At 40.0% G+C, this 13,616-nt stretch overlaps 1 protein-coding gene across 7 annotated transcripts in view; it reads right to left on the minus strand.

Annotated features, from left to right (window-relative positions):
- The window catches only part of AFF4 (ALF transcription elongation factor 4), a 92,973-nt gene that overhangs the window by 6,654 nt on the left and 72,703 nt on the right, over positions 1 to 13,616 (minus strand). For 5 of the 7 annotated variants that reach the window (XM_089909312.1, XM_089909310.1, XM_022588787.3 and 2 more), the window contains 4 exons: positions 12,498 to 12,569; positions 4,287 to 4,380; positions 3,366 to 3,409; positions 1,913 to 2,133 (listed from right to left, as the gene is read on the minus strand). In XM_089909312.1, the coding sequence (XP_089765438.1) occupies positions 1,913 to 2,133; positions 3,366 to 3,409; positions 4,287 to 4,380; positions 12,498 to 12,569 (431 nt within the window). The remainder of the gene's footprint in view (positions 1 to 1,912; positions 2,134 to 3,365; positions 3,410 to 4,286; positions 4,381 to 12,497; positions 12,570 to 13,616) is intronic. The other 2 variants (XM_089909313.1, XM_089909314.1) reach the window with 2 other exon arrangements.

Here is a 13,616-nt window from a genome sequence, read left to right on the forward strand (position 1 = left end):
GCACATGTAGGTGATGACCATCAATGGATGCTAAAAGCCTAAGTTAAAGTTTAATAGGGAATCTTAACATCAAACTGAGTCAGGCCGACACCATCTGAATGAATCAATGGTCAAATCTTACTGACACTAAAAAAGGGATAATCATTACATGCCTCGTAATATTATGTAATAGGAAATATGGAGTAACACCTATGAAAAGTTCTTATCTAAAATAATGAACTTGAATCTAATCAAGTCTCAAGATATAACTATCAGCATGAACGAAATGAGGCGGACAGAAGAGCAAGCTAAATGTACCACGAAGAAGTAACCAGCCAAATCTAAGACTATGACACATGCTATGCTGCAGTTTCTCCTTGACATCAATGGCATGCCTGCCCCCCACCCCCCCAAAAAAAAGTGGAGGAGAGGGAGATACTTAAGGACTGATTAATGAATGTTTGGATCCTGTTTGAAACAAACCCAACTGTTTAAAAAAAAAAAAAAGGCATATTTGAGAAAATAGGGAAATCTGATGGGAGACTATGTCTTAGATGACATAAAGGAGTTATTGTTAATTTTGGTGGCTGTGATAAAGGCATGGCGGTCATGTTTTTGAAAACTCCTTATCACCTAAGGATGCGTACCAAAGTATGTTCAGGTGAAATGTCGTATCTGATACGTGCTTTAAAATACACAGGGTAAAGAAAAGTAGGACGGGGGGCGGTGGGGAGCAGTCAAGGGTGGGAGATAAAACAAGATTAGCAAAATATGTTGTTGAAGCTGAACTTGAGTAAAAGGTACATGGGGTTCATTATACCATTCTCTTTCCTTTAGTCAATGTTTGCAAACTGCCACACAATAGGTAGGTAGGCAGACAGGCAGGCAGGCAAGTAAGTGTGTAAGCAAGAAGCCCGGGAGAGAAGAAAGAAAGTGAGGGGGGAAGGGATGGAGGGAGGGAGGGAAAGGAAAGTTAAGAATGATGCCAGAAAACTGGCATCAGGGAGAAGAATGTAAAGTAGGGATGACTTAAGAATTTCAGCTTTGTAACCTTTCCTGAGTAGCACTGACAATATTTAAAATTTTAGAAACAAATTAGGTTTTCAAAAACACAACTTTTTACTGCATGTTGGGGTTCCCCTTCTACCTTTCTCCCACTATGATTCCTCTTTAGGGATAGGAATTTTTCATTTTCATCTGATTACCTGTTCATGCTCTAAGTATTTAAATATACTCTGTGACAAAAGGACACTTGATTGATTTGCTACTTCAAGTGTTTCTCTACAAAGGAACTGCCTGAATAGATGCTACACACACATATTTACTAAAAACATCTACTAAAATAAGATGGTGTTTATCTTGTTCTTTTCCAAAGATCCTTAATACTTTCTAATTCTCAGTGTTCTTAGTTTTGGAGATAACAAACAGGGTGCAAGGCCTCAAACGACCTAATATTAAAGAATGTTATATGTCCATTCATTTTGCAGTCTCTTTTATCATATAAGTTTCTTCCAATATACCTAAAAATTCAATATGAACATGCTTTCTTATATATTAAACATCTCATATGTACAAGATGTCTGGATGTAATCCTATGCCCATAGCCAAATTTACTGTTAACTATCCCAGAGTAGAATATACATTTTATTACTTTTACAGTATAAGCTGTAATTAAATTTGCCTGAATAAAGGCATATTTGTCTTAGACCAAAAACTATTTTTTGTTTAGTTTGTGTCGCCACTATAGTACAAGGTATTTTTTGACTGAATTCAGTATATTCACGATTGATAAGCAATGGCAATCAGCAAACTGACTGTCATTAACTCTAGACTAGATAATAAACTAAATGCATACCAGAGACTTACTTAATTATATCACAAAAGCTCTTTTTAACAATTCCATCATTCAGATTCTCTCCAGAGACCTCCCTACCTTTCTGCTCTTTGGAAAGCTGTTCAGCTTGGTCCCAAATTTCGGTGGCATAGAGGAAGTTGGATGTAACCTGAACATAGCTGGCTGCCATGTGGTGGATCCTCTGTGGAATGGTCACTGAAGAACCACTTGCTGAAGCACTACTGGCCCCAGAAGAATAATTTCCCGAATTGCCTGGTGACAGCTTTGGAGAAACAGGGGAAGGCATCCCAGCAGCTTTGCTACACACAGAGAAATAGGAAGTTTATTCATATGAATATGGTGAATGTGATGAAATCAATGTACTACTGGCTCTTCCTACATGAAGACCTTTAAAATTTAAAGATTCTTTTAAACTAGAAGAGTTTCGAGAGAAGTACAATTTCTTTTAAATAAATACTTAGCTCACTGAAGACCACTGCGAATTATCATTTTATCTAGACTCTTTCCTTTAACCAACGGCAACAGAACAAAAGATGGGAAAGAAGTGAGGAAGTCATACACCTTAGTAGTAGCGGTTCCAAGACATAGAAGCTACATCATCTCACTCCCAGCTCAACACACTTTCCACCTATTTGGGCAAATAATTGGGTACTTTCCAACTATTTCATAGAAAGCTGGGTGGATTAACAACTAACACACAAAAAAATGTGGTAGTAGATGGAAACATCTTATTTTGAACTCCATAATTTCTGGTACTTTCCTAGTTTAACCAACTTATTCAGAGCTGACAAAGAAGAACAGCTTTCTCAATCAACTGCAATCATCTCAAGCTTCCTGTTAATTAAGCATTTCCTAGAAAACACATGTTGAAATCTGGCAGGTTCATTTCAGCAGTACTAAAATTTCTGAAAAGGCCCAAGACCATAAAAAAAGCAAAGTCAAACAGTAGTTGAGGGGAGAAAAGCTATTTGTTAAGAATATTTTTATCTGCACATTTCGCACTTTAAATGTGGTTAAGAAAATACATAAAGGCAAAAGACAGACTGTCGATTAGCATAAACAAAATAACTGAACAAATAAACTTAGGAAAAAAAGATTTCATGGTGTTTTTCCTCCTTTTTGTGGGTGGGTGGGCTGGGAGTGATGTGGGAATGGAGGAGAAACCGTAATCATGCCACTGTTATTAAATTCGTGTCAAAACATGAGTAAAGATAAGCTCAAGGTGATAAAAACTAGGCTAGCCACAGAAATCAAACTGTGAAAAGGGTTGAGGTGCTGTAAAAAACGTAAGACTTCTGCAGGTGAAATGTCCCCTCTTTAATCTTTCTAAGATCATGTTCATGATATTTTCAACTTAAAAAAAAAAAAAACCAGAAAAAAATACTTTAAAAAATACATTATTAGACATGGCCTTAATTTTTTTTTAAAGTTGTCATCTTTCCATTTTTGGAAAGTGGCCAAACCCATTCCACTTTTACATAAAAATAAATAAACTTGTCATATAATATTTTATAGAATAAAATTTACCCACCTTCCCAAGCCTGGTGATGGTGCTTGAGAATTATTATAAGAATTCTGTAGAGAAAAGAGAATGTACTTAATAAAAAACAAAAACAACAACAACAGAAAACACTACTTATGAAGTACTAAATATATTCAAAAGCATTGGGCCAGACTGATCTTAAGAAAGTTTACAAACTTAAGAAACCAAAATGTGTGTGTGTGTGTGTGTGTGTGTGTAAATGTGCAACAGAAGGAAGTTATTTAGATGGGAGCTGGGGTGTTGTGGACAACTGAAAGGGAGAGACAAAGAATGAGTAACATTCAGATGGATAAAGAACAGGAGAGAAGGCAAAGAGAGGTAAGTCATACTATGTACAAAGGCTGCAGAAAAGAGAATGTATATGACCCATATAGTTTATCTACAGCAAAGGTTTAGAAAAGGAACGAGAGAACGACAGAGAGAGAGAGAGAGAGAGAGAGAGAAATCTTGAGGGCCTTGCTGGTCAGGGTAAGAATCTTTGACTTGACTTGACTCTGCAGGGAATGATAAGCTATGAAAGGGTTCCAAGTCATAATCAGGGCAGAATTTTAGGAAGACTTACGTAGTGCTATCATGAAAAAACATATGAAGATATTTTAGGAAACTAAGAGAATAAGTTAAGGAAGGATGGTAGTGAAAACAAAAGACCATTTAAAAAGTATAAATTAGGTTTTGTGATGAAAATAGGCTACATCTACTGAAATATTATTAAGAGCTACTGAATATGGCTACATAGGTTCTACAATCAGATACGTGTGCAGTTTAAACATCAAATTATTTGAAAGTTCCCAAATAGTAGCTTCTCCCCTGCTCTGGTAGGGAAAACATGAGGGCACTTCTGGGGTGGAGATAGGAGACTTTATAAATTTTTTGCCCTGGGAAACAGATACTCCTCTTTTGCACACTTACCTTCAGGTGCTCTGTTAGTGTCTTTGAATACTTCAGAGCAGTTTCTTTCTTCAGTTTGAATAGCCTCAGGTACAGCAAAGACTGGCATCGCAGGCTAGCCAATGGAAAAGGGCAGCTTATTTACCAGGACAACAGACTCTGGCCACATCTGTATAGACAACCTTTGCGTCGTGCCAGACTACATGACTGGCTCATGTGAGCAGACCATGGCATAAGGACAACAACACTAACTCTTAGGCAAAACCAAAAGATGTGATCTTCTTATGGTACATACCCTAGGGAGAGGAAGGAAGGGGAAGAGACCTAGGACTAGCCTCCTATTTGTTGACATTCAAAAATCAAAACCTCACCCACAGGACACCAACATGTTATTATAACATATGGACTAAAAAAATCCCTGCGGGGAAATTCCCTGGCAGCCCAGTGGTTAGGACTCAGTGCTTTCATGGCCACGGTCTGGGTTCAATCCCTGGTCAGGAAACTAAGATCACGCAGGACACGTGGCATGGCAAAAAAAAAAAAAAAAAAAATCACTTTGGGGCAGAATCTCTACATCAAATTACAATATAAATAATGTAAAATAGTAAAACTAGGAACTCAACTATGAATATCACAATTCTTTCCTTTTTATACATCTTTATTGGAGTATAATTACTTCATAATGCTGTGTTAGCTTCTGGTGTACAACAAAATGAATCAGCCATATGCATACATATATTCCCCATATCCCCTCCCTCTTGAGCCTCCCTCCTACCCTCCCTATCCCACCCCTCTAGGTCATCGCAAAGCATCGAGCTGATCTCCCTGTGCTATGCTGCTACTTCCCAATAGCTAAATATTTTATTCGGTAGTGTATATATGCCAATGCTACTCTCACTTCGCCTCAGCTTCCCCTCTCCCCGGCCCCATGTCCTCAAGTCCATATTCTCTATGTCTGCCTCTTTATTCCTGCCCTGCCACTAGGCTCATCAGTACCATATTTTTTAGATTCCATATATGTGCGTTAGCATACAGTATTTTTCTCTTTCTTACTTCACTCTGTATGACAGACTCTAGGTCCATCCACCGCACTACAAATAACTCAATTTCATTTCTTTTTATGGCGGAGTAATATTCCATTGTATATATGTGCCACATCTTTTTTTATCCATTCACTGTTGATGGACATTTAGGTTCCTTCCATGTCCTGGCTATTGTAAATAGTGCTGCAATGAACACTGGGATACATGTCTCTTTTTGAATTATGCTTTCCTCAGGGTACATGCCTAGTGGTCAGATTGCTGGGTCATATGGTAGTACTATTTTTAGTTTTTAAAGGAACCTCCATACTGTTCTCCATAGTGGCTGTATCAATTTACATTCCCACCACCAGTGCAGGAGGGTTCCCTCTTCACCACACCCTCTCCAGCATTTACTGCTTCTAGATTTTTTGACAATGGCCATTCTGACCGGTGAGAGGTGATACATCATTGTAGTTTTGATTTGCATTTCTCTAATAATTAGTGATGTTGAGCATCTTCTTATGTGCCTCTTGGCCATCCATCTTCTTTGGTAAAATGTCTGTTTAGGTCTTCCTCCCATTTGTTAATTGGGTTGTTTGTTCTTTTGATATTGGACTACATGAGCTGTTTATACATTTTGGAGATTAATTCTTTGTCCATTGTTTCATTTGCAAATATTTTCTCCCATTCTGAGGGCTGTCTTTTCGTCTTGTTTACTGTTTCCTTTGCTGTGCAAAAGCTTTTAAGTTTAATTAGGTCCCATTTGTTTATTTTTGTTTTTATTTTCATTACTATAGGAGGTGGGTCAAGAAAGATCTTGCTGTGGTTTATGTCAAAGAGTGTTTTTCCTATAAGAGTTTTATAGTGTCCAGTCTTACATTTAGGTCTTTAATCCATTTCGAGTTTATTTTTGGTGGTGTTAGGGAGTGTTCTAGTTTCATCCTTTTACATGTAGCTGTCCAGTTTTCCCAGCACCACTTATTGAAGAGGCTGTCTTTTCTCCATTATATGTTCTTGCCTCCTTTGTCGTAAATTAGGTGACCATATGCGCATGGGTTTATCTCTGGGCTTTCTATCCTGTACCATTGATCTATACTTCTGTTTTTGTGCCAATATCATACTGTCTTGATTACTGTAGCTTTATGGTATAGTCTGAAGTCAGGGAGCCTGATTCCTCCAACTCTGTTTTTCTTTATCAAGACTGCTTTGGCAATTCAGGGTCTTTTGTGTTTCCATACGAATTGTAAGACTTTTTGTTCTAATTCTGTGAAGAATGCCATTGGTAGTTTGATAGGGATTGCACTGAATCTGTAGATTGCTTTGGGTAGTCTAATCATTTTCACAATATTGATTCTTCCAATCCAAGAACATGGTATATTCCTGCATCTGTTTATGTCATCTTTGATTTCTTACATCAGTGTTTAAAGTTTTCTGAGTACAAGTCTTTTGCCTCCTTAGGCAGGTTTATTCCTAGGTATTTTATTCTTTTTGTTGCAATGGTAAATGGGAGTATTTCCTTAATTTCTCTTTCTGATTTTTCGTTGTTGGTGTATAGTAATGCCAGAGATTTCTGTGCATTAATTTTGTATCCTGCAACCTTACCAAATTCATTGATTAGTTCTAGTAGTTTTCTGGTGGCATCTTTAGGATTTTCTATGTATAGTATCATGTATAGTACCTGCAAACAGAGACAGTTCTACTTCTTTTCCAATTTGTATTCCTTTTATTTCTTTTTCTTCTCTGATTGCCGTGGCTAGGACTTCCAAAACTATGTTGAATAAGAGTGGTGAGAGTGGACATCCTTGTCTTCTTCCTGATCTTTGAGGAAATGCTTTCAGTTTTTCACCATTGAGTATGATGTTGGCTGTGGGTTTGTCATATATGGCCTTTATTATGTTGAGGTAGGTTCCCTCTATGCCCACTTTCAGGAGAGTTTTTATCATAAATTGATGTTGAATTTTGTCAAAAGCTTTTTCTGCATCTATTGAGATGATCATATGGTTTTTATTCAGTTTGTTAATATGGTGTATCACATTGATTGATTTGCGTATACTGAAGAATCCTTGCATTACTGGGATACATCCCACTTGATCATGGTGTATAATCCTTTTAATATGTTGTTGAATTCTGTTTGCTAGTATTTCGTTCACGGTTTTTGTATCTATGTTCATCAGTGATATTGGTCTATAATTTTCTTTTCTTGTGATATCTTTTTCTGGTTTTGGCATCAGGGTGATGGTGGCTTCATAGAATGAATTTGGGAGTGTCTCTCCCTCTGCAATTTTTTGGTTTGAGTTTGAGAAGGATCGATGTTAGCTCTTCTCTAAATGTTTGATAGAATTCACCTGTGAAGCCATCTGGTCCTGAACTTTTGTTTGTTGGAAGATTTTTAATTATAGTTTCAATTTCATTACTTGTGATAGGTCTGTTTATATTTTCTAATTCTTCCTAGTTCAGTCTTGGAAAATTGTACCTTTCCAAGAATTTGTCCATTTCTTCGTGGTTGTCTATTTTATTGGCATATAGTTGTTTTTAGTAGTCTCTTATAATCCTTTGTATTTCTGCAGTGTCAGTTGTGACTTCTTTCTCATTTCTAATTTTATTGACGTGCATCCTCTCCCTTTTTTTCTTGATGAATCTGGCTAAGGGTGTATCAATTTTGTTTATCTTCTCAAAGAACCAACTTTTAGTTTTTATTTGTTTATTTATTTATTTATGGGCTGCATTGGGTCTTTGTTGCTGTGTGCAGTCTTTCTTTAGTTGTGGCGAGCGGGGGCTACTCTTCGTTGTGTTGTGAGGGCTTCTCACCGTGGTGGCTTCTCCTGTTGCGGAGCACAGGCTCTAGGTGCGCGGGCTCTGTAGTTGTAGCTCGCAGGCTCTAGAGCATAGGCTCAGTGGTTGTGGCTCACAGGGCTTAGTTGCTCCGCGGCACGTGGGATCTTCCTGGACCAGGGATTGAACCCATGTCTCCTGCATTGGCAGGTGGATTCTTAACCACTGCGCCACCAGGGAAGTCCCCAACTTCTAGTTTTATTGATCTTTGCTACTGTTTTCTTTGTTTCTATTTCATTTATTTCTGCTCTGATCTTTATCATTTCTTTCCTTCTACTGACTTGGGGTTTTCTTTGTTCTTCTTTCTCCAGTTGCTTTAGGTATAGAGTTAGATTGTTTATTTGACATTCTTCTTGTTACTTGAGGTGAGATTGAATTGCTATAAACTTCCCTCTTAGAACTGCTTTTGCAGTGTCCCATAGGTTTTGGGTTGTCACGTTTTCATTGTTATTTGTTCCCGCGTATTGTTTTATTTCTTATTTGATTTCTCCAGCGATCTCTTGGTTACTGAGTAGCACACTGTTTACCCTCCAGCTATTAGTGTTTTTTACAGTTTTTTTCCTGTAACTGATTTCCAATCTCATAGCGTTTGTGGTCAGAAAAATGCTTGATATGATTTCAATTTTCTTAAATTTTCCAAGGCTTGATTTGTGACCCAGGATGTGATCTATCCTGAAGAATGTACCATATCCACTTGAGAAGAAAGTGTATTCTGCCACTTTAGGGTGGAATGTTCTATAAATATCAACTAAACCTATCTGGTCTATTGTGTCATTTAAAGCTTGTGTTTCCTTATTTATTTTCTGTTTGGATGAGAGGTCCATTGGTGTAAGTGAGGTGTTAAAGTCCCCTACAATTATTGTGTTCCTGTTGATTTCCCCTTTCATGGTTGTTAGCATTTACCTTATGTATTGAGGTGCTCCTATGTTGGGTACATAAACATTTATAATTGTTATATCTTCTTCTTGGATTGATCCCTTAATCATCATGTAGTGTCCTTCCTTATCTCTTATAACAATCTTTATTTTAAAGTCTATTTTATCTGATATGAGTATTGCTACTCCAGCTTTCTTTTGATTTCCATTTGCATGGAAATATGGAATATATTTTTCCATCCCTTCACTTTGCCTGTATGTGTCCCTAGGTCTGAACTGGTCTCTTGTAGACAGCATACATATGGGTCTTGTTTTTGTATCCATTCAGCCAGTCTGTGTCTTTTGGTTGGGGCATTTAATCTATTTACATTCAAGGTTATTATTGATATGTATGTTCCTATGACCATTTTCTTAATTGTTTTGGGTTTGTTTTTGTGGGTCTTTTTCTTCTCTGTGTTTTCCACTTAGAGAAGTTCCTTTAGCATTTGTTGTAAAGCTGGTTTGGTGGTGCTGAATTCTCTTAGCTTTTGCTTGTCTGAAAATCTTTTGATTTCTCTGTTGAATCTGAATGAGACCCTTGGTGCGCAGAGTAATCCTGGTTGTAAGTTATTCTCTTTCATCACTTAAGTATATCCTGCCACTCCCTTCTCCCCTGCAGAGTTTCTGCTGAAAGATCAGCTGATAACCTTATGGGGGTTCCTTTGTATGTTATTTTTTGCTTTTCCCTTGCTGCTTTTAGTATTTTTTCTTTGAATTTAATTTTTTGATTAATATGTGTCTTGGTGTGTTTCTCCTAGGGTTTATCCTGTATGGGACTCTCTGCGCTCCCTGGACTTGGGTGACCATTTCCTTTCCCATGTTAGGGAAGTTTTCCACTATAATCTCTTCAAATATTTTCTCAGATCCTTTCTTTTTCTCTTCTGCTTCTGGGATCCCTATAATTCAAATGTTGGTGCGTTTAGTGTTGTCCCAGAGGTCTCTGAGATTGTCTTCAATTCTTTTCATTCTTTTTTCTTTATTCTGCTCCTTGGCAGTTACTTTCACCATTCTGTCTTCCAGCTCACTTATTTGTTCTTCTGCCTCAATTATTCTGTTACTGGATCAGTATTTTTCATTTCAGTTATTGTGTTGTTCATCTCTGTTTGTTTGTTCTTTAGGTCTTCTAGATCTTTGTTAAACATTTCTTGTATTTTCTCAATCCGTGCCTCCATTCTATTTCCGAGATTCTGGATCATCTTTACTATCATTACTCTGAATTCTTTTTCAGGTAGATTGCCTATTTCCTCTTCATTTATTTGGTCTTGTAAGTTTTTACCTTGCTCCTTCATCTGTGACATATTTTTTTGCTGTCTCTCTCTCTCTTTTTTTTCTTTTGATGGTTGGGATTGTTTTCCTGTCTACTGGTTGTTTGGCCTGAGGCTTCCAGCACTGGAGTTTGTAGGCTGTTGGGTAGAGCTGGGTCTTGGTGCCGAGATGAGGACCTTTGGGAGACCTCACTCTGATGAATATTCCCTGGGGTCTGAGGTTCTCTGTTAGTCCAGCGGTTTGGACTCGGAGCTCCCACAGTAGGAGCTTTGGCCCAATCCCCAGCTCGTGAACCAAGATCCCGCAAGCCATGCAGGGTGGCAAAAAAAGAAAAAGAAAAAGAAAAAAAGAGCAGAGCAATAACAAAGAGTGAAAAATAAAATGAGACCAGGAAACTAATAGACATGTTAGAAAGAATATAAAAATAAAAATACAGATGAAACAACAATCGGAAGGTAAAACAGAACCCCAATAGTAAAAAAGGGGGAAAAAAAAGGAGAAAAGGCCTTGGCTGTGTGGGTGGGGCTTAGGCAGGGGTGGGGTTTTTAGGCTGTGGGCAGGGCCTATGTTTAGGACCCACAGGGCTGGAAAAGGCCCTGGCGGGGGGCGGGGTTGGGCCTAGGCTCAACAAAACAGAAGGGGTCCAGGCGTGCCCCTGGTTTGCCCTGAGTGGGCAGGGCAAATGCCATCCTCACCTCTCCTGCTCCTCAGGTCCTGGAGGGTCCCTCCCACTTGCCTCTCCTGTTCTCCCCTGCCTCCCTCCTATGCTCCCAGGACCCACAGGGCCTGGGAGGGGGCTGTGGAGGGTTGGGGACCCAGCCTGGGAGCCCAGCAGTCTTCCTAGGCTGAGTGGGCAGGGCAAAGCCCTCTGCACCTCTCCTGCTCCTCTGGTCCTGGAGGGTCCCCCCACCTACCTCTCCTGTTCTTCCCCACCCTCCCTCCTATGCCCCCAGGACCAACACAGCCCGCAGCGGGCCTCTGAGGGCATAGGATCTGGCCTGAGAGCTGGGCAGGCTTTCCGGGCCAACTGGGCAGGGGAAACGCTAGGCGCACTCCCCACTGATCCGAGCCCCCAAGGGTCCCTCCAGGTGTGGGAACCCCTCCCCCATCCCAGCCACCCCTCAGTGGCATGGTCCTGTCCCGCCTCCACTTCTCCTCTCCCCTCAGTCCCCCCACGTCCTACCCGGTCGCTTGGGGGTTCCTCCCGTCTCCTTGGGCATCAAGGTCTCCCGCCAGCGTCCGGCAGGCGCCCTAGTTGTGGGGAGACGCTAACTCCGCGTCTTCCCATGCCGCCATCTTGACTCCTGGCTCTGAATATTACAATTCTGACGTAACATATATAAACCCAACACGGCTTACAAAGGCCCTGCATGATCATCACTGCCTACCTCTCCAGTTACTTTCACTTCTCCCTGTCTTTTAGTTCCTTGACAGAAAGTTTCCAGTTTCTTTCCACTATCCAGCTGTGTACATGTTTCCTCTACCTAAGGATTAAGTATCCCTACGTTTTACCGTTATAGTTACATAAACTTTTGCTTCAAAGTACTTAATTCATATACTTGTGTGGTTATTTGATTAATTTCTGTTTTTTCACACTAGACACTAGACTCCATGACAAATAGGACCATGACAGTTTTTCCCAAGGCTGCCCTCCCAGTTGTTAAACATGTGCCGGGTAAAGTATATACCCACAACAAATAAACTATCCCTCTGGGAACAAGCAAACAAACCATATTCTTTATCCTGAGCAAGCTAGATGTTTGCTCCCTAAGGTAAGGCATATGTATATGTAAATGGAGAGAGAGGCTACCAAAAGAAAAAAAGCCTGGATTTTTTATGGTGTCCACCTTTACTTCAATACACAACAGAAGTCTGAGAGTAATAAAAATAAACTATAGTTAAATATAAAAAACAAAAAACCCCCCAGAGTCTGAAAAAGTGACCACTTAAGACAACAGAAAGTTCTAATATCAGTCCCCCTCTACCAAGGCTTTTGCCAAGAGGGCAATGGATTAGAGACTCACAGCAACTAAAGTATTTCTGAAGGAATTCTGAGTTATTTTCTACTTTACCCATAAAGAACGGATTTATGACTGAGTTATGGAAGGAAGATTCAAGGATAACTTTCAGACGAACATAGCAAATTCATTATGAAACTGCTTTGTCATCTAGCAGAGGCTAAAACACATAATACTTACCAAAGTACTGTGAGTCTTTTATCTGCAGCTGTAGCATCTGGCGCCAAGTAATTCTTTAGCTTCATGGTGTATCTGTGAGATAATATAAGAAACAAATGACACAAAATAAAATACTTCATCTGTCTTATGACCTCCTTAGTCCTCTAAACATTAGAATCAAACCTAAATAAAGGCAAAAATACCCACTAAAGCAGAGGTCCCCAACCCCTGGGCCATGGACCGGTACTGATCTGTGGCCTGTTAGGAACTGGGCAGCACAGCAAGAGGTGAGCAGTGGGCGAGCAAGCGAAGTTTCATCTGTATTTACAGCTGCTCCCCATAATTCACATTACCGCCTGAGCTCCATCTCCTGTCAGATCAGCAGCGGCATTAGATTCTCATAGGAGCATGAACCCTACTGTGAACTATGCATGTGCGGGATCTAGGCTGTGTGCTCCTCATGAGAATCTAATGCCTGATGATCTGAGGTGGAGCTGAGGCGGTGATGCTGGCTCTGGGGAGTGGCTGCAAATACAGATTATCATTAGCAGAGAGGTTTGACTGCACCGAGACCATAATAAATCAATTGCTTGCAGACTCATATCAAAACCCTATCAGTAGGGCTTCCCTGGTGGCGAAGTGGTTGAGAATCTGCTTGTCAATGCAGGGGACACGGGTTCGAGCCCTGGTCTGGGAAGATCCCACGTGCCGCGGAGCAACTAGGCCCGTGAGCCACGATTACTGAGCCTGCGCGTCTGCAGCCTGTGCTCCGCAACAAGAGAGGCCGCGATAGTGAGAGGCCCGCGCACTGCAATGAAGAGTGGCCCCCACTTGCCGCAACTAGAGAAAGCTCTCGCACAGAAATGAAGACCCAACACAGCCATAAATAAATAAATAAATAAATAAGAGCAGCCCCCGCTCACCACAACTAGAGAAAGCCCACGTGCAGCAACGAAGACCCAATCAGCCAAAAATAAATAAATAGATAAATAATTTAAAAAATAAAAATAAAAAAATAAAACCCTATCAGTGAGTGGCAAGTGACAATTAAGCTGCATCTTACAGAGTAGACGGGACATAAGCAACACACTTTGGGTGTGACTGTCTCCCATCACCCCCAGATGGGACCATCTAGTTGCA

Source organism: Delphinapterus leucas, chromosome 3, assembly GCF_059928025.1.
Source record: "Delphinapterus leucas isolate spDelLeu-1000000601 "Yukka" chromosome 3, BTC_Dleu_Yukka2, whole genome shotgun sequence".
Taxonomy (NCBI): Eukaryota; Metazoa; Chordata; class Mammalia; order Artiodactyla; family Monodontidae; genus Delphinapterus; species Delphinapterus leucas.